General features: G+C 44.5%; 1 protein-coding gene across 5 annotated transcripts in view; it reads left to right on the plus strand.

The window, feature by feature from the left end:
• DOCK9 (dedicator of cytokinesis 9) overlaps window positions 1-21843 on the plus strand; it is a 236034-nt gene that overhangs the window by 66635 nt on the left and 147556 nt on the right. For 2 of the 5 annotated variants that reach the window (XM_044284627.1, XM_044284629.1), the window contains exon 1: window positions 11093-11621. The exons of the other annotated variants lie outside the window; for them this stretch is intronic. In XM_044284627.1, the coding sequence (XP_044140562.1) occupies window positions 11490-11621 (132 nt within the window). In that variant the 5' untranslated portion in view covers window positions 11093-11489. Of the gene's footprint in view, window positions 1-11092; window positions 11622-21843 lie in introns of those variants that run through there. 5 annotated transcript variants of the gene reach the window in all.

Raw genomic sequence — 21843 nt, forward strand, 5'->3', positions numbered from 1 at the left:
TTTTTGGACTGAGAAAATACCGCAGCATACTACAGTTTTCTCTCCGGCCAAAAATACTGATCACTTGCCGGAACATTAATTTACATTGAAGTGTATTAAGTGTTCCGGCAAAACGAATGCGCATGCGCAGACCTTTTAAAAATTCAAACTAAAATTTAATACTGGATCCGTTTTTCCAGGTGACACCGCAGAGACGGGTCCGGTATTGCAATGCATTTTTGAGACTGATCCGCATCAGTTTGTGTCCAGATTGCCGCAAATGTGAAAGTACCCTAAGAGGGACTAAACTGATGCATCCTTTCTAGGGCTGCAGCTAACAATTATTTGAATCGGGGGAAAAACACCAAAATGACAAAAAAAAAAGGGGTTTATATTATTTTACTTGAAAAATTATGTTCAAAGGCCATATTAAAACAAATTGTGGATGGCACTGTTATGGGGGGTGGGGATCTGTGGATGGCACTGTTATGGGGGTAGGGATCTGTGGATGGCACTGTTATGGGGGTAGGGATCTGTGGATGGCACTGTTATGGGGTGGGGATCTGTGGATGGCACTGTTATGGGGTGGGGATCTGTGGATGGCACTGTTATGGGGGGGATCTGTGGATGGCACTGTTATGGGGGGGGATCTGTGGATGGCACTGTTATGGGGGGGGGGGAATCTGTGGATGGCACACTGTTATGGGGGGGGGGGATCTGTGGATGACACTAGCATCTTATGCTATACGTGTCATCCACAGATCCCCATAAGAGTGCCATCCACAGATCCCCCTCCCATAACAGCCCCTGTTCCGCCGCTTACAGCAGTAGACCATTCCTTAACCGGCAGTAACTTTTACTTCAACTTTAAATCAGCTCATCTTTATTACCTTACAATGAAGCTCCAGTAACAGGCAGAGTGGGCGGCGGCGTAATGTCACTCACTCACGTGACGCACCTGCTCCGCCCACTTTATGAATGAAGCAGGCGGAGCAGGCGCGTCACTTGAGTAAGTGACATTGCGCCTCCGCCCGCTCTGCCTGTTACTGGAGCTTTATTTTCAGGTAATAAAGATGCGCTGATTTAAAGTTGAAGTAAAAGTTACTGCCGGTTAAGGACCCACAGGTGTAGCGTCTGACCGCCCGCTCCCGCCCGAATAGCAACGAATCAGCCGATTATTCGATAACTGGATTAGTTGACAATGAATCCTGTTATTGAATATTATCGATAACTTTGATTTAATCGTTGCAGCCCTAATCCTTTCTGATGCATCCTGAACGGATTTCTCTCCATTCAGAATGCATTAGGATAAAACTGATAATTTTTTTCCGGTATAGAGCCCCTAGGATGGAACTAGATACCGGAAAAGAAAAACGCTAGTGTGAAAGTACCCTTACAGTAGTCACAAAATAAAAAGCATTTTTTTATTTTTTTATTAAGAATGGCTCTTCTTAAAGTGCGTCAGAGTACGATGTTACACATTAACGCCGTTATTGAGAAAAACAAACTTTTATAATATGCTAATTAGCCTCTAGGAGCGGGGGGGACGACGTTGCTCCTGCTCCTAGAAGCTCCGTTCTCCCACCTCTGGCCACGCCCTGCTACACTAGATTGCTAGGGGCAGGCATTGTTGGTCTCCTACCGCTGGCCCTGTCTGAAGTGTAAATCTCGTGCCGTTCAGTATTCGGCGCAGACGCAGTGAGTGAAGGGCGCTCGCCGGCTGCCAACTTCCTCACTGCGCCTGTGCCGAATACTGAACATAGCGAGATTTACACTGCAGACAGGGCCGGAGGTAGGGGACCAACGATGCCTGCCCCTAGCAATCTAGTGTAGCAGGGCATTGCCAGAGGTGGGAGAACGGAGCCTCTAGGAGCAGGGGCCGACCCCCCCCCCCCCCTGCTCCTAGAGGCTAATTAGCATATTATAAACAGTGAGATGGTACACATATAGTTAGCACATCGCAAATGTCAGCCAGCTTAATACCCATTTTTCAGGTGACAGAAACCCTTTAAAACGTGTATTTGTCAGAAACGTGTTGCTCTGCCTCCTCTTAAACCGCCACACGTGTTTGTCATCACTTTTCACAAGTGGCGAGAGAAGTATGTTACTTGATAAATTTCCCCCTATGGCTCAGCAGTGTTCTGTAGTTCTGCATGTGGAACTCGCGGTGCTACCTTGGGATGGTGGCAAATTGTCCAACACTTGGTCACTACAACTTTCCACCCTGTTCGCATTTGACTTTTACTCAGTGTAGCCCCAGCCGAGTTGCACTTCTTTGGAATTTATATGGTGTCCACATAACATTGTGAAGCACTTGGTCCCTGTGTTTTCCTGGCCTCTGTCTTCTCTTAGACTTGAAGAGAGAATTGAAGCAGTCAGAATAAGATGTTAGGCATGGCCTTACCCAGACGTCTTGAACCAGGTGACTTTGTGAAATGGCTCTCTTCTCAGGAGCAACGTGTCATGGCTGCAGAGTTGGTTTCTGACATGTTTGATAGCATGCTGACAGTCAGGAATGGGCACCACCAGTTTTTTTTAGGCGATTAGGACTGCTGGAGTCTGCCAAGCAAACGTGTCTGTCAAAATTTCAAGCTACTGGATAATATTTCAGCATTTTCATGGCAGCCTTGCCCACTTTCTCTAGGGTAAAAATTGGCATTGTAAGAAAAAAAAAAAGTTAGAAAAATGCCTGGAATAAGCATATATTGCCGTATTGAACAATGGAATTCTTTCACAGTACTAGGTAGGTGACATGTACATTTACTTTTAAAGGGTCAACTTGCTGTATCCCCCTAAATACGCCTAGTTTCCTACATATATGAAATTGGTTGGATGTATAAAAATGGTAAATGTGGGCAAGTCTATGTTCACTTCTTCGCATTGAGAGTAGTGCCCTATCCTTCAAATGATGGACACTTACAGCTTAACATACTCTTAAGAGGTCCATCAGGTTTCGAACATGGTGTACAATTTTAAAGGACAAGAGCGCTAAATGCCATCCTGTTTATGTCCACTATTTTTGATGGAATCTGTAAAGGAGGTCCCTAATGGAGCCTCCACACAGATCGGAGGATAGCCTTGTCTAGTTCTCTAAACATGAGAGAACATTTTTTGCACTCTATATGTTGCCTTTGTTTTCTGGTCTTTAGAAATAATTTCAGGTATGCAGTTTCAGGTATGCATCAGTTCAGTTTATAACAAAATAAAAAAATCTGCGCTCTGCAGAAAATTCAAGGGATTATCCAGGAATTTAATGTTGATGATCTGTCCTCATGATAGGTCATCAATATCAGATTGGCGGAGGTCCTACTCCCGGCGATCAGCTGGTTGAAGAAGAAGCCGTTGCACTCACTGGAGCACTGGTCTAGACCTTCACAGTTTACCAAGCACAGTGCCGCACATTGTATAGTGGCAGTGCTTGGTATCACAGCTCAGCCCTCTCCACTTGAATGGGGCTGAGCGGCACCTAGGCCACGTGACCAATGTACAGTGACATCACTAGGAAGATGGACTAAGTGACGGAGCACCACAGCCTCTTACAACAGTCTGACCCTCTGATATTAATGATCTGTCCTGAGTAATCTGGTCTTCTTAAGCACATGGTATCTCAGATGGGTTTACTCCAGGGATGAATTTAGGACGGAGGAAAATAACGCAGAAAATGGAGCACTGAACATATGGCTCAGCACATATTTTAGATCACGTGTTTCATGCTGATGCATAGTGTATATGTTGTGTGCATTTTGAAATCTCCATAGTCTTTGAGGTGGGATGAGTGTGTTAGAAGTGCGGTATTTCTCCAACTTGGTGGTTTTCTCAGCTGTTTGTTTTCCTAAAAGGAAATATATTGGTCTTTCTGTACAGAACATCCAAAGACAATATTTTACCAGCTGTTATTTTGCGCTCTGCAAACTTGTCTGTTATCCTATATATACTGTGGCCACTTATGTTTGTCACATTTCTAGACATTGTGCCCTGCTTTGTATTATTTATTATTCTTTTTTTGTATCAGTTCTTTTATAATAAAAAATAATAAAATGCACATTGTAATCTATTAGCTGTTACTTTTCAAGTAGAAATTAATCCTTTGGGATGACATTAACATAGTCATGTACCCCCCTTCCACCCCCCAACACCATTGATAAGTCCCCCCATTTGTTATCAATTTATTTTACAATAATAAGCCACTAACACCTCGGGATAGCCTAGCCTATATGCTGCCTGAGGCGAAAGCTAAAATGGTGCCCTGCCCAATGCAAATTATCAATCCAGTCCCTTCCCACAGCTCCACTGCTAATATCTGTGTAAACACAGCGTATAGCACTTCCAAACATACAGGAGAATACAACACAACATACCTCTTACATCTAGTGATGTTTCCTGATATAGATGTACTATTTCCTCATGTTCTGCATTCGGACCAGACTGCCGTGCCAAATTATTTCAGCCACGTCTCGTCTTTGCAGGGTTTGCCACACAGACATCATAGGTTCCTTGTTTTTCCATCATTGTATCCCTTCTTGTGCCCCAACAGTGTTAACCTGCCAACAGTAATGCCCATAGAATGATTCCAGTAACAATAATGCAATCATAATGCCCCTTGAAGCGCCCTCAGTATTTATCTCCCTGTCATGCCCCCAATAGTTATAATGACCCCCCTGTAGTGCTTCCACTATTTATACTGCCCTGCTGTAGTATTTATAATGCACCCCTGTAGTGCCCCCCGTATTTATAATGCCCACGAGTACTTCCACCAGAATGTATAATGCCCCCAGTAGTGTCACTAGTATTTAGCATGGCATCATCTTTAGTGTCCCCAGTATTAAGCATGGTTCCCCTCTTTAGTGCCTCAAGTATTTGGCTTCACCCCCTCTTTACTATCCCTAGTATTTAGCATGGCCTCCCTCTTTAGTGTTCCTAGTATTTAGCGTGGCCTCCCTCTTTAGTGTTCTTAGTGTTTAGCATGGCCTCCCTCTTTAGTGTTCCTAGTGTTTAGCATGGCCCCCTCTTTAGTGTTCCTAGTGTTTTAGCATGGCCCCCTCTTTAGTGTTCCTAGTATTTAGCATGGCCCCCCTTTAGCATAAAAAAAAAAAAAAAAACTCCCCTGGCTCGAGCTTCATGCTCCTGTGTGTAAGCCAATGCTACCTGCCTGCGGCAGGTCCTAGGCGGCGCGATTATGGCATCTCGTCCACCTGTGCCATCGCATTACCAAGGACCCGGAGCAGGAGGTCCTGATGATGTCACTGCCACTGTCTGTGCTGGTATTCTGCCTCATAGTCTTCAGGCCAATAAGAGTAAACAGCGGGCATGGAAGCTATAGGCTCTCATGCTCTGCCGTCAGCTGCCGACCCCTCAGACAGGCTGGCCCTAGAGATTACTCATATAAATAAATCTGGAAACATACAGATCTAGCTAGCGCCAGCATCAGTGGGTTAAATTGTTTATCTCATATGTATATCTGTTAACCCAACAGTGTGACTCGATTGGATATGGTTAAACTAAGCCAGCGCAATAAGCTTGTGTCAGGAATTGCTTTAATGCCTGCTACATCTGTACATCTGGTGGCATTCATTTTTGTAGCACCAAAATGAGTGATCGGTAGCCCCACCCTGGCAAGTGTGTACTGGGCATTTCCAAACCAGGGAAGTGCCCCATCATTTTGTCAATAATCACTCTCCAAATGACGGACTGGACAGGTATAGTGTTAGGTTGCCATAGAAACACTATTGACAAGTAGAGTCTTTACTCAAGTTGACAGGGGAGGAGATGGGATGGATTACTGACACCCCTGAAGATACTTTACAGCAAGCTTAAAGAGGACCTGGGTCCAGACATTATAAACTAAGTTTCAGGATACGTAGGGCATAGTGCAGGGATCTAACTGCACTTACTATTTTTTCTGGGCACCGCTCCGTTCGCCTGCTGTGGCCCCCGTTGTAATGTCCCGCCTGGTATGCTAATTTTAACATCGGACCAATGAGGAGGAGACTAAGTCTTTCTCCGTGGGCGTCGCTTTCTCCCTAATCACAGCGAAGACTGTCACAGCCAGGGAGAAAAAAAACTCACCTTCTCCATGGCTGTGACGCTCTCCGCTGCGATTGGACAGCGCTACAGCCAGGGAGAAAGAGATGCCCACGGAGAAAGACTCAGTCTCTTCCTCCCTGTACCGATGCGAAAATTAGCATACAGGTCGGGAGAATACAACAGGGGCCACTGTGGGCGAACGGAGTGGCGCCCAGAAAAAATCGTAAGTGCAGTTAGATCCCTGCACTATGCCCTACGTATCCTGATACTCCTCTTTAAAGTGGTTGTCTCATCTCAGACAATAGTGATATGCCCCCATTGGCTTATAGGTGCGGATCCCATAGCCATCGAGAACTGAGCCCAGAAAGTGTTGGAGGGTGCACTGCGCATGCGCAGCTGCCCTCCATTCATTTTCTATGGGGCCAGTTAAAATAGCGGATGCTGGCTTGGCTATCTTCATCTGGCCCATAGAAGTAAATGGGAGCGGTGGCCGGTTCTGCGCAGTACTGTCACGGAAGGTGTTACAGAAAACTAGAAGACACAAATGAAGATCTGACTGACTTGATCCAAAACTAAGGAACCAAAGGGTAAGCCCTGTAACAGCCCTAGCTCTCTCCCTTACTGCTCAGCCTATGCAAAAATCTCAATGGTAGAAAATTGCATACCCTCGTTCGTCGACTGTATGACACCTGAGCACCCGATAATAGTGAGGGGACACGACCACCGGCTCCCTACACTTAATACGGAGGGAGTCAGGGTCGCCTAGGATCAAGCAAACAGGAAAACACAAATAAATGAACAGACTTATCTGTAGAAGCATCAGTTGTAGCATCCAGCATGCACACACTCCAGGAAGTTGTATAAATCGAAAGTGATGCAGTATGGGAGGGGATTTAAAGGGATGCAATCAGTGCAACTAGATGACAGCTGAGAGAGGGAAACGAGATGACAAAACGAAAGCAAAACAAAAGAACCTCAAGCAGGAGGTTCTGAAGAACGTCTGTCAGAGCTTCTCAGATGTCTGGCGGTGACAAGTACGCTCCCATTCATTTCTATGGTGAGAGAGCTTGGTGGTGGCCGGACCAGAGTCCTCCAGCCACCACTTTGCGGGGCTCCGTTCCCAGTATAGGTGTGGGTCCCAGCGGTGGGACCTGCACCTATAAGACAATGGGGGCATATCCTAGACAACCTCTAAGTAAAAATTTTCAGCTAGCCTACCACTATGACCAACACCACCATAGATGCTCCCATCAAAAATATCATAATCCCGACAGAATCAGTGGGGTCTATTGGGATTTGCTGGAAACCTTTCAGAATGCGTCCCTCATTACCTGTCATTGGTCAGTTACAAAAGTAAGCAGTGACGCAGGTGTGACCATTGCCTGAGACACAGTACTTTCCTAATTAAGACAGTGTTTAATAATTGCTTTCCAGATTTAAACCTGCTGAGAAATAAATGTTGTGAAGAGTGATTCAGTGCTGCGCTGGCGGCACATGAAGATCATGGTATGAGCAATAAAGAAGCATTCCTGCTCAGCCGAATGTGGAACGTGAACTGCTGACACCACCAGGAGCCTCCTCAGAGTCACTGTAATTAAGTAAATAATGGGGACAGCGATTCGTTTTCTCCAGCTGTCACCGTCCTGGCTGTGTCAACATTTCTGAATTATGGGGCTATTATTTCAAGCTGTAAACAAGTGCGTGTGTGTTTGCTGTGTGAGTTACTGATCCCTCTTCTCAAATGGAGACGAATTGGGCTAGCACTGTAGAGCTGACAGTGGTTTAAGGGCCTAAGGCCTCATACACACTACCGTTGTTTTGGTCCACATCCGAGCTGCAGCCGTGTGCTGTCCGCATCCGTTGCTCCGTTCCGTGGTCCGCAAAAAAAATTAACCTGTCTTATTCTTGTCCGTTTTGCGGACAAGAATAGGCAGTTATATCAATGGCTTTCCATGCCGTTCCGCAAATGGCGGAACGCACACGGACGCCATCTGTGTTTTGCAGACCACAAAACACACAACGGTCAGGTGCCTGAGGCCTTAACTGGATGCAATTGTGGTTCTCCTCATCTGTGATAAGAATTCACATTGTCCTTACCAGGGATCCTCATCTGCTGGATGTGACTACGTTGCCCATACTGTTGTTTCATGATTTGCCGTTATACCATTGCTCTAGCGTCCATCTACTTACTACACGTGACTTATGTACTTTCCTATGTAAGAGCCAATATTCAGGACCTCAGGGCAGTTTCTTGCATTGTAAGCAGATGATCAGCCTTTTAAAAGGTTTTTGTCACCAGAATTAACCCTATTAAACTGGCTGACGTTAGTGATGTCCTAATTTGCATATCATCAAAGTTAAAGTTGTGCAGTAACCGTGGCATCCATAAGCATAAACATAGTACAGGTAGGGTTTGCTGACATTACTACATCGCTAAGGTCAGCCAGTTTAATAGGGTTAATTCGGGTGATAGAAAACCTTTTAAATGTGGTCTTTTTATCATCTTACATTTGCATTGGGTCTCATGCTCACGACTGTATTTTTGGTCTCTTCAATAGGGCCACAAAAGATGCGGACAGAGCACAGTGTGATGGCTGCATCCATATGTCTGTTCTGCAGTCCCTCCAAAAAATATTTAAAATGTCCTATGCTTGTCTGTTGTGCGGACTTAAGAATAGACATTTTTAACATAGGGCGGGGGGTGCGGAAGGAAAAATGCAGGATACACACTGCCGGTATCCGTGTTTTTGGAGATTCTTACAATGTGCCTTTTATCTTATTTTTGTATACTTGTAATTTCATAGACGGGTAAACTCTCAGGCTCTGTCCTCCTTGGAGAGAGCCATCTACTGCATAGAGTCTTCAAGCAATGCTCTCTTGGAAAAGTATGAAATTGACTCTCCTCCAAAAGGCAGAAACTGTATTTCTTGTGCCACCTATAGGTACCTAACCCTGTAAAACCACCAACGGAGCAAGGTGAGCCATTACTCTCCATGAGCTGCTACAAAGGCATCTCATCTGGTCTACAGCCACCATCACCTGTCTACAGATGGTTTAGCTGATATCCCTAGCCATATTTTAAGGCTCTTGGGTCGGACGTTTCCACCTACCTATCAATGGCACTTGACAGTTTTTTGTTTGTTCCTTCAGGAGGACAGATAATTTGCATACAGAGGTGGAATGGGGTCATTCTTGTTGCATGGCATGCTCCAACAGATGCTATATTTGTAGAGCTTTACCCTCCGAAAGCATTATTAGGTTACTAGACTTTCCTTTCTTTAGGCCAGTGTGGGCAAACTTTTTTGTGAACTGAGCCAAATATCGCCAAAACCACGATTGAAATTTTTAAAACCTAAAATATATAGGAAGGAAGTGCATGCTGAAGTGAATGGGTCCATGATGTGGGCTGCACGCGGCTGTGTGCAGCCCTTATCATGGACCCATTCACTTCAATGGCTCCAGGATCCGGGATATGAGTGCTACAGTGTGCTTCCGTGGTGCTTCTGGCTGTGCCTCCGCACCGCAAAAAATTAGTGCATGCGCTACAAGCCAAGTAAATACTGATGCCAAATAATTGAGTCACCTGTAGAAGGAGGTACACTGACTCTGAAAGGAGGTAGGAGGTACACTGACTCTGACTTGTAGCCTGCAGCGGTGTTCTGTCTCTGGCAGATTTCACTGCCCGGGAAGTTTTCAATACCCCTCGTCACTTCCTCCTCGTTCCGACGTCTACTCTGGAAGGATTTGCGTACTGCCGGCCCTACTGTGATGCGCGTGCGCTAATACTAGTTATCTTGCCTATGGGACGCATTTGCGTTCCACAAAGCAAGAGAGGGCGTGTTCGCTAACTAGTATTAGCGCACGCGCATCACAGTAGGCCCTACTGTAATGCGTCCCACAGGCAAGATTCGATTCTTCTGTAGTGCAGGATGGGTCGCCGTGGGAAAGAGCCGCATTGAAGGGTCTAAAGAGCCGCTTGTGGCCGACCACTGCTTTAGGCAATATACAAATTGTGAGGTCCAGCTGTACTGAGATGCCTCCACCATAGAATCGTAATTTTTCTTACAGCAACTGGAATGGTACATAGCTTTTTATCTTCTGCATTTCAGATTCTCTTGTCTCAAAGGGGTTCTTACTTTATTATGATAACCTGCCCCAAAAGAGTCCCTCAGGACTGCAAAGGTGCAAATTGTGTTTGCATGAGCTGTCCGCAGGTTCGGTTGACCAGTCCCCCCCCCCCCCCCCCTAAATATATGGCTGTTTATCCATGGAGTTTGTAGTGGCTAGTTGATCCTAATGGGAGCTCATGATGATGAAGATAATAATCACTTTCTTCTTTGTGTGGGAGCTTCTCCGCACAGAGCTGGTCACCAGGACCTGGCTGATGGAGCTCTTCTCTAGCTAATTGGTTCCTCCCTATTGCCTAATAGAGCATATGGACAGGGGCTTCCTCATGGTAATTTGGAGCAGTAACACAGCTCAGTTCTTCATAGTCACAATGGCCAGTTTAACCATATTGTGGTGATTTATCAATGTATTTTAAGCCAGTTTTCTGATGTAGATGCTTTGACAAAGGGTGTAGATGCCTTTCCTCATGTTATCCTAGATGTCCTGGAGTTGCTCATTTACTAAACATTTCTGACACTTTTTTTCTAACTAAAAAAATCTAGAAAATGAGATCCAGGTCCAACCCCAACAGTAGATTCCCCCAACAACAGCACCCCTTTGATTATATCCAGAATGTGAATAGTTTGTGTCATTCCGGTTTGAGACTTGTCTAGAACTCCTTTTGTCTAGTAGGTAAATATACGGTTGCCAGGTTATAGTACATACAGTAGAGCGGTAGAATATTTCTTACCACAGGTGCTCAGTATGGCTTGTCTTAGAGAGAGAGTCATTGGCTTGGAGGTAAGCCAGTGGAATGGTTCCCTCCCTTTATGATTAGTAACAGATTACATGGGTGTGCACGTTTCACAGAGAGAGCCGTTTAGTGCAGAGGTATGCCTCTCTATAGGATGGCAATGCTTGCTCATGTACATGGCTTTGTTTTAAAGTGGCTTTTATTGTAAGGTCTCGTAAAACAATAGAACAAACCCTATCCCATTGTATGAGAGCTCCTCAAACCAGCAGCCGGTGAAGAACGTGTCCTCCTCACTGCAGTAGCAGGGATGACATCTGCTCCTCTTGCACCATGCACAGCGCAGCACTTGTGCCTTGTTTTCCTTGTGTCATGAAAGCAGATCCTCCTTTTCCAGCCCGGACACTATTCCAGCCCCCTTCAGAGGCCGGCTCACAACTGCACAGGGTTTCTCACTAGAAAAGAACTATCCGATTTTTGTCTTTTTTTTTTTTTTTTTCCTGCTCTGAGACTACCAAAGCTGGGAGAGGCACTTCCCACTCCCTCTGGTTTTCTGACATGTTCGCTCCTATTGAAGTACTGTGAAGATTTTTTGGAGACCTATTACAGCAACCGTGGCTCACCGAAGATGCAAAATAGGACAGGCACAGCCAAAAGTGTTAAGAAGGAGCTGGTGATAGAGTCCCCTCAGCAGTATAAGGATGCTGCTGCTGCCGCTGTGGAGGCTGAGCTGGAGCCAGAATGCCACCCACCAGAGCTGGTAAGGGCAGACAGACCTCATCTATGACCTGCACCCATGTCTGCTGCCAATTATTGGATATGACAAATATTACGGGGTAGTGGCGCTCACTGGGACTTGGATTACTAACCAGCTTTCACTCTTAGTAGATGGACATGGACGATGCTTCTGTAATAGTGTATGAGGATGTATGCTGTAATCTTTATTGTTTGGTGTTCTGTAATTGACCACTAGTGTGTGTGTGTTTGTTGATGTGTCATTTAGTAGCTATGCTTTCTTTACTGAGCTGGTAAAAGGTTTTTGCATTATTTATGCAGTTTCAGGGCCAGGATATCCCTTTAACAGCTGTGAGGAGTTGTCCGCATGTGTTTGTGGCCTTTGTATAGTTCATAATTACTTACCATATTGGACCAGGTGACTGAAAGACCATGGATGTGTGAGCTACAGCATATCGATGGGGCACCGGAGGGTCCATGATATCATTGGTGCTTGTACCTGATGCCTACACTCCAATTTCTTGTGTACTGTGGACCATCACAGGGGCTAAACTTGTCATACTGCGTTTTCCAAAATGTCGTTTTCAGATTCTAGTCGGGCAGCCCAATTGTCCTATGTGGCACTAGTAAATATTTCTATGGTATGGTTATTTAAATGTCCATTTGTATTGCTTTGTGTTACTGATATTGTAGTAGATACTTTTGCATGAGTCCAGGTTTAGATTTCGGGCACATTTTTGTACCGCAGCATTTGGCATGTTGTAAAATGACAACACTTGTTGAAGATGGGGGATGGGGGATTTGGACAGAAGCGAGAATGTCTAGTAATTTGAGAACGGGATTTGTTCTATTGCTCTTGCACATTAATGCCGTTTTTTTGGGGACGGTGTCAGATTTATCTCCAAGGTATTGCTTTTATGTATTGTCCTGGATTATCCTTACCTGCTTTATGCAGCTACTTAAAAACGGAGCTTTCTGCATGAAAGAGCATGTTTTATCACATCATTAAAAGAGAAGTGAATCGGCATGTGACCTGGGGTCGCCTCTTGATGTGTCAGCATTTTCCTTTGCTGGATGGCATCTTTCTTTGATGTCTGCGAAGAGTAGGTGGCTTGGCATAGAGATGAGTATGTCTGAGCACTGAGCTATTTCTTCAGTCTGTTTTATAACTTGCTGATTCTGAGAGTCCCTCCAAGACGATCTCCCAGTGTTACTGTGTTGTGGTCCAGGGAGTCCATACAGACGGATATATTTTATATATAGGGTACAAGAGTGCGTTTGTGTTCTTGTCATGATCATGTGTAAGGTGTGCCTGTCATCTACAGCAGTCACAGGAACTCCAGATCACTCTATGGGAAGTTCTCAAGTGCCTTAAGTAGTCTTCTCCCAACAATGAGTTAGAATACAGCTCTTTGTAATGTGGCGGCTGTTTTTTAGCTCCTCTGATCTCTGCGGCCTAATTTCATTGTTGTCTGAAATGTCAAAAGCCCAGGTTGTTGCTCTGTCCATCCTCCATGCTCTACACTCTCCAAGAAGTTAGTGTATAGTAAGCAAACTGGTTTCTTTTTCAGCAAGACTTTGGGTTATCTAAGAATTCCGTTATGGATTCCGCTACCATGGACCATGCTCATCCCTTTTTATAAACTTTGAAAGAAACATATAAGTGTTCATTGAGAAATGCTCTAGACAGCGCTTTTAAAGGGATTATCCAATACCATAACCTGACCCCCCAGGTGCCGGGCCCCTTACAGGGAATATACTTGCCTCGCTCCGCTCCAGGTCCCCGCACTGCAGCTGCTTCTCCTTGTGCGTGGATGAAAACATCTGGTGTTGGGGGGGAGCAGCCAATGGCAGGCGGAGATTGGGCCAAGCCTCCCTAACATCACCCACGATGCAGCAGAAGCGGTACGTATATTCCCTGTGAGGGGCCTGGCACATGGGGGGCAGTTTATGGTATTGGATAACCCCTTTAAGGCCCGATTCAGACGATCTGGACATGGACAGCACATAGTAACATAGTACATAAGGCCGAAAAAAGACATCTGTCCATCCAGTTCGGACTGTTATCCTGCAAGTTGATCCAGAGGAAAAAATAAATAAAAAATGGACCCGTACAGTTGACCTCTCTGTTTTTTCCACACAAACTGTCCATCTGGAGAAACTAAGAGCATGTACTGTTCTGGTCCATGTCTCATTGAACATGGACCTGGAGACCATTGGAGACAGTTTCCTCCGGAGGTGGCCAAGTCTGCGTCCTACATGAACATACAGATCATATAAAAATCTGGCTGTGTGTTGTAGCCAAAACATGATGTACTTTTTAATATGGTCGTCGCTCGGCCTTAGTCAGAGCTGCACAGGGGTGGATTGGCCATAGACTTTACAGGGCAATTTCCCGTGGGGCCAACAGAGTCATCCTCACTGCCAGCCAGTGGAAGTTTTCGGGGATGTATTTTATGCTGTACTGTGGTATTTGGCTCACGAGAAGAAAAGGTAATTGTCATTGTAATGATATGTCCATAGGAAGCGTATCCAGTAATGTATAAAGAGCTCTCTTCTGTATTTTCTGCCTGCATCGAGGAAACAAAGCAAAGAATAACATGGGCTTGGAAATCTTTCCTCCCGCATTCAGGAACCATGTGGAAAGATGTGATATGTACAATGAGTGCATCCCCACACCCTTCATTTCACCTTCTATACACATTGGCCAAATCTATTCCACATCTGTGTGAAAATAGTTTTATGTCACTGGTCCAATATTTTTCAGAGGGAGGAGGGGAGTATCCGGAGTCCTCAGTTATCTCTTCATGCAAAAGAATGAAGCTTGGCTTCTACCTTATAACTTACACACACATGGGAATGTGGCCGTTTCTGGCCTTTTACCTAATTTTGTGGTCAGTCCATGAAGGGGAATTTTAGCCATGGTGGGGGGGAGCAGGTGGGATTCTGCTTACTTTGGGAAATGTTCTTTATGTATTAGGACGTGTACTTTTCTTTTGTACCATAGGACAGTGTACAGTACATCCTTGCACTGTGTAGAACTGCATTAAAGAGGGCCGGTCACCTCTCCCGACATCTAATTTAGGGCTTGTTCACATATGTGTTGAGCTTTCTGATCCATCAGAAGGAAAGAAAAAAGGATCGATGTATGTTGAGCATCAGTTTGTGTTAGTTCCGTCAGGTTTTAGGTATTTTTGACAGGAGAAAAAGTACAACAGACATTAGTTTTCTCCAGTCAAAAATAACTGGAAACTGACTGAACTGACTCGAACTGATGCAAAATTAGCACAAATAATGGTCAAAATAACAAATTTCAACAAAAAGGCATTAAAGAGGACCTTTCACCGATCCTGACATTACCATATAAATACCTGGCACTGTAGGGCATATTTAGGAGATGTCATTGCGCTTATTTTTCTGTTGAGCTGCTCCATTCTCCCGCTTTGCCCCCCATTCTGGTTTCCCACCCTGTATACTAATCCATACCATCCGTATAGGGAGGAGGAGACAAAAGTAGCTACCGGGCCCAGGAGCCTTAGGGGGCCAAAAGACCTTTGTGCTGAAGACACCGATATTATAGAAAGTGCATGCTGGGTGCGCGTTAAAATTTTTGCCTTAAGGCCTCTTTCACATGAGCGTTGCGGATTGGGGCCGGATGTGTCCGGGTGCAATCAGTGAAACTCGCACTATTTTGCAAGCAAGTTCAGTCAGTTTTGTCTTCGATTGCGTTTAGTTGTTCAGTTTTTTCCGCGTGGGAGCAATGCGTTTTCATGCATCTTTCACGCTCGTGATAAAAAACTGAAGGTTTACAAACATCTCTTAGCAACCATCAGTTAAAAACGCATCGCATCCGCACTTGCTTGCGGATGTAATGCGTTTTTCACGCAGCCCCATTCACTTCTATGGGGCCAGGGAATATAGAACATGCTGCGATTTTCACGCAACACAGAACTGATGCGTGAAAAACAACGCTCATGTACACAGACCCATTGAAATGAATGGGTCAGGATTCAGTACGGGTGCTATGCGTTCACGTCACGCATTGCACCCGCGCGGAAAACTCGCTTGTGTGAAAGGGGCCTTAGGCAGCACGAAGGCCATCTGCTTCCCTGCCCCTGGCCACAAAGCACTGAGGGAAGGGGGCCCAAGCTGAACTCTTGCACCAGGGCCTATGAGCCTTTAGCTATGCCCCTAATTCTGGGGCATATGTTCTTATAACTCATTGTTGTTCTGTCCCTCATTTATTGCTGCTTAAAGATTCATGAATTTGCAACGTGGTATTACCAGTTAGGGATGTGTCCCTACATAGACTGACACGGGCAGCACTGATTGGACAGTGTCCCCATGTACAGGAACACGCCTTGACAGGCAGTACTGATTGGACAGTGTCCCCATGTACAGGGACACGCCCTGACAGGCAGTACTGATTGGACAGTGTCACCAGCTAAAGCCCCCCCCCCCCCCCCAAAATGTTAACACACAATTGTAAACTTATTAATAAACTTCAATAACTGAGGAATGGAACAGGATGGTTAAATGGAAAAAAAATCCCCAGGATAATTATTACACCATGATGTGTGCTAATTGTGGTGACAAGTCTACTATAACTATATAGTATATGGTTACCTAAAGTTGAAACTGTTTTTCCAATGAGCTATAAAAATACGATGTGGCTTAGGGTACTTTCACACTTGCGGCAGAGGATTCTGGCCGGCAATCTGGACGCAAACAGGTGCGTTTGTGAGACAGATCCATCTGAGAAATGCATTGTAATGCCGGATCCGTCTCTCTGGTGTCATCCGGGAAAACGGATCCGGTATTTATTTTTTTCACATTTTTAAAGGTCTGCGCATGCGCGCACCGAAAGAACGGATCCGTCAATGCAGCAATTTCAATGCCGGATCCGGCACTAATACATTTCAATGGAAATTAATACCGGATCCGGCATTCAGGCAGGTGTTCAGGATTTTTGGCCGGAGAGAAAACTGCAGCATGCTGCGGTATTTTCTCTGGCCAAAAAATGTAAGAGGAAGTGAACTGATGCATCCGGAGTGGATTGCTCTCCATTCAGAATGCATTAGGACAAAACTGATCAGTTTTTTCCGGTATTGAGCCCCTAGGACGGAACTCAATACCGGAAAAGAAAAAAAAGAAAAAAACGCTGGTGTGAAAGTACCCTTAGGCTGCAGTAATGTTTAGAGCTCATAAAGAAAGAGATTCCTTGTTTTGCTTTGTGACATGGTGCATTATCCTGCTGGAAGTAGCCATCAGAGGATGGGTACATGGTGGTCATGAAGGGATGGACATGGTCAGAAACAATGCTCAGGTAGCCCGTGGCATTTAAACGATGGCCAATTGGCACTAAGGGGCCTAAAGTGTGCCCAGAAAACATCCCCCACACTATTACACCACCACCACCAGCCTGCACAGTGGTAACAAGGCATGATGGATACATGTTCTCATTCTGTTTACGCCAAATTTGGACTCTACCATTTGAATGTCTCAACAGAAATCGAGACTCATCAGACCAGGCAACGTTTTTCCAGTCTTCAACAGTCCAATTTTGGTGAGCTCGTGCAAATTGTAGCCTCCTTTTCCTATTTGTAGTGGAGATGAGTGGTACCCGGTGGGGTCTTCTGCTGTTGTAGCCCATCCGCTGCATACTTCGGTTGTAACGAGTGGTTATTTCAGTCAACGTTGCTCTTCTATCAGCTTGAATCAGTCGGCCCATTCTCCTCTGAGCTCTAGCATCCACATGGCATTTTCGCACACAGGACTGCCGCATACTGGATGTTTTTCCCTTGTCAAACCATTCTTTGTAAACCCTAGAAATGGTTGTGCGTGAAAATCCCAGTAACTGAGCAGATTGTGAAATACTCAGACCGGCCCGTCTGGCACCAACAACCATGCCACGCTCAAAATTGCTTAAATCGCCTTTCTTTCCCATTCTGACATTCAGTTTGGAGTTCAGGAGATTGTCTTGACCAGGACCACAACCCTACATGCATTGAAGCAACTGCCATGTGATTGGTTGACTAGATAATCGCATTAATGAGAAATAGAACAGGTGTTCCTAATAATTCTTTAGGTGAGTGATACACATGCACATGCTTAATTTCATTTTTTACTCCCTGCATTCCCAGAGCCATGGTCAGTTTTCTGTTCATATAGTCGTATGAGGGCTTGTTTTTTCTGGGATACATTGTACGTTCTAATGTCACTATTTAATATTGCATATGATGTAGTGAGAAGCTGGAAACAAAATTCAAATGAGGTGTAACTGAAAAAATTCAATTCTGCCATTAGTTTATGGGTTTTGCTTTTACAACATTCCCTATTAGCTGTTACCTTCATTCTCCAGGTCACTACGATTACAGCGATACCACATTTATATAGTTTTTCTTTAAATAAAAATAAATAAATAAAAAGTAGAAAAAAAAAATCTTTGCATCTCCATATTCTGACCCCCATAACTTTTTAATATTTGTCTACAGAGCTATGTGAGAACAATTTTTTTTTTGCAGAACAATCTGTAGTTTATTATAAATACCATTTTGTAGTGTGTGTGATCATTTTTTATTATTTTTTGGGGAGGTAAAGCAATGAAAAAAAAACTGAAAATAGATCATTTTGATTTACCATATGGGATCTTCTCTTTTTTTTTTTTTTTTTTTTCTTTCTTTTTTTTTTTATATATATATATTTAGACTTTTTATTTTAACACTTAAGTTCCTTTAGGGGACTTAAACATTCCCTTATCTGATTGCTTCTCCTAAAGCAGGGATCTCAAACTGCGACACTCCAGCTGTTGCAAAACTAAAACTCCCAGCATGCCCGGACAGCCTACAAGTATTAGCCTACAGCAGGGCATTGTGGGAGTTGTAGTTTTGCAACAGCTGGAGGGCCGCAGTTTGAGATGCCTGTCCTATAGTCTCCAATGATTTAACATTGCAGCCTATGGCAGAGTCACTTTTTTCCTATGTCATAACAACTTCTCTGTGGCAGGTCTAAGAGCCTTCAGAAGGCCTGAGGCTTCTATAGTAACCGAATCGCTCCCGTGATCTCAACAATGGAGCGCCATTTTGGGCCCAATGAGCACGGCAATCCCGGGATTTCACCGTTCAGTTGCTGTTATCATGATTGGCCACAGGATCCAGGGTAGTCTGTGATTGACATTATTGCCGATCATGGACAATGCCTCTGAGTGTCTGCTGGGTCAGACAGCAGGCATCCGGCAGCTACAGCGCCTGCTGAGTGTTTAAAGTGTGGAATTCCAGCAGCATTTACACCAGAGGTCCTAAGGGGTTAAAATTTTAAAAATTTGTTCACAAAATGAGCTGTTCTGCTGGTAGAATTGGTAACATATTGAATGGCCTTCCAATTGGTGTTGCCATATTCTGTTATAGTTTACTTCACCTTAATTAATGATATCCTACAACAAGGATGCTCAACCAACCTGCGGCCTTCCAGCTGTTGTAAAACTACAACTCCCCTCATGCCCTGCTGTAGGCTGTCCAGTCATGCTGGGAGTTCTAGTTTTGCAATAGCTGGAGGGCCGCAGGTTGGGCATCCCTGTCCTAAAATATATAATGTACATATATATTGAATATACCCCACTGGTTAGGGCAAATGGCAGCTGCTACTACACAATATTACATAACCAGGTTGGCAGCTGGTAGGGGGGCTAGTTTTAGCGAGCAGTCTATTCTGCTGTGATATAAAGCTTTCTCATCCAGTGGCATCATTAAATTGGTTATGTATTCTCGCTCTCAGAAGCTGACTGCAGGACCGAGTGAACATTTCATCTCTTAAGAACGTGAAAAGTGAGGTTAAATGGATGTTCTGAGTGGATATTAGCTCCTTTTGAATGTGGCTTGAAAGAGTTGAAAATCTGTTTGCCATATGTTTGTGTAATTTTTATTTTAATTTGTCAAAATTAAAATGACAGTGTGTCATATTGTGGGTTGGATATGAAATGTATGTGAGAATATCTATCTTTCCAGCCATATACCCAAAGTACAATTAATGCATTTGAAAGCTTTGTAGTCCTGGTATAAAACGACAAACGGATCAATTAATCTCTTAGAATGTGGAGGCTTTTAATAACAGATGGACATTAAAGCAGTTGTCCGGGTAATACTGATGTCCTATTCTCCGGGTAGGTCTTCAGTATTAGATCAGCAGGTTCCAACTCCTGGCAGGCCTGCCAATCTGCAGTTTACCACTGAGCCATCCATTGGATAAGGATCAGTGAGTAAGGATCACGGTTGTATGATCCAAAACAAGTATACGTGGCTTCTGAATTGGATTTTATGTAGCACATAAAGGCTGTCACTTTTTTGGAAGCTGGATTCCTTTTTTCTTTTCTATTGTGCTTATCGCGCTTTGTTCTCAGTGCAGGTGAGCGCAGCTATTCTCTTTTTTATCTTGTATTTATCTGTGCTTGGTATTGCATCACAACATGTGTTGTCACGGCTCCTACACAAACGATGCATCTCCATGGTGACAGACAACAAGCAGAATGTGTAGTCTGATCCTGCAGTCGTATTCCCCCTGCTCTGTTCTGGTGCCTAATATGCAAATGACTAGTAAAGGTACCGGGAGGAGGAGACATCTGCTGTCCTCAGTGTCTTCTTCTCCCTGCTCACTTCACAGCCAGGGAGAGGACATGCTCAGCCAGGGAGAGAACAGCCTATGGAAGGAAGATATGAAGAACCAAGGATTCGGCGCAGCCATTTCATTATCGTCACAGACAGGATTGCAAGGATGGATAACGCGCGCAGATGGATAGATAATGCCTTAGGTTAAGACTATGTCTCCGATGAAAGGAGTTTCCCCACAGCATTTCTTACCAACGCACAGGATAGGTGCTAAGTACATAATAGCTGGAGGTTCCAACTGCTTGGACCCCTACTGATCACAAGAACAGGGCACTCCGAGTCATTTATGTAATAACCATGGTTCTGGTCACTGTCTGTGGAAAGACTGAGATGGCAAGTGCAGATCTTGGCTATTTCCACTAGTCTCATAGAGTGGTGATCACACTTCCCACCACCTCTCTATTCACACAGGGGACTTAGGATCGTTTGATTGGTAGAGCCCTCAGTAATCGCCCCTTTTTTTTATTTTTTATTTTTATATCTTTCTTGTGGATAGGCTATAGTTGTTTGTTTATAAGAAAACCACTTCAAATAAGTATGTTATACGTTGTAGGGGTTATCCCAAATTCACAGGATAGGTGATAAATAATAGCTCTTAGGTGGTCCTACAGCTGATATCCCAGGGAATCCCGAGACTGAGGAGTTCTGAGTCACCTCTATGAATCAAACAGTAGTGCACATGTGGAACCACCATTCCATTCATTTCTATGGGATTGAGGTGTTGACCAGATCAATTAGGTCCCTATTTATCAAACTAGCACTGGATGAATGGCAACCAAGATCTTTTTTAAAAAAAATCCTAAGCAGAGAGCTATATTGATTAATCAGTTCGTATCGCAGTCAGGCTCCATTCACACGTCCGCAAGTGTTGTCCGCACCCGTTCTGCAATTGTGGGGACTGAATGGATGTGGAGAGCACACTATGTGCTATCCGCATTTTCGTAGAGCGGCCCCGATCTTCCGGTCCGCAGCTCCGGAAAAAGAATAGGCATTTCTATGGGGGTGCCGGCCGGGTGTATTGCGGATCCGCAATGCACTACGGACGTGTGAATGGACCCTCAGAGAAAGGCCTGCAGAAGAGATGAGAATATGATTACTCTGATCAGAACTGCCTTCCCTGCCGCTTTATGAAGACAATATTTACTCAAAGAACCACAACCATTTGATTTGGTCTCCACCGATTTGCTCGCACACCACCTCTAGAAAAGCCAGAGCCAGTTTTAGGCTCTATTGCTTTTAGTCCTGTTCTCCTCAACCTCTTGGACTGTCCTTTCCATATAGGCATCGTAATTCGCGGAGAGACATGGAAGTTTGTGTGATGTCTAAGCCTTACTGTTTTACGCAAACAGGATCTATGTGTTTCCTTTTGATTGTTCTGTGAGGTCAGTGTTTGTAATGGCCAGAGACATCTTTTCCATGGACCGTGTTGACATTATTTCATTTGCCAATATATTTTAGAAAAAAAAGCACGTGTGAACAGAATAGATTTGGTCATTGCAGGTTTTTTTCCAGCAAATGATTTTTAGCTGATCTATACCACTGATCTTCCTTTTATGCCTCATTCACTCATCAGTGTTTGGTCAGTGA

Source organism: Bufo gargarizans, chromosome 3 (genome assembly GCF_014858855.1).
Source record: "Bufo gargarizans isolate SCDJY-AF-19 chromosome 3, ASM1485885v1, whole genome shotgun sequence".
Taxonomy (NCBI): domain Eukaryota; kingdom Metazoa; phylum Chordata; class Amphibia; order Anura; family Bufonidae; genus Bufo; species Bufo gargarizans.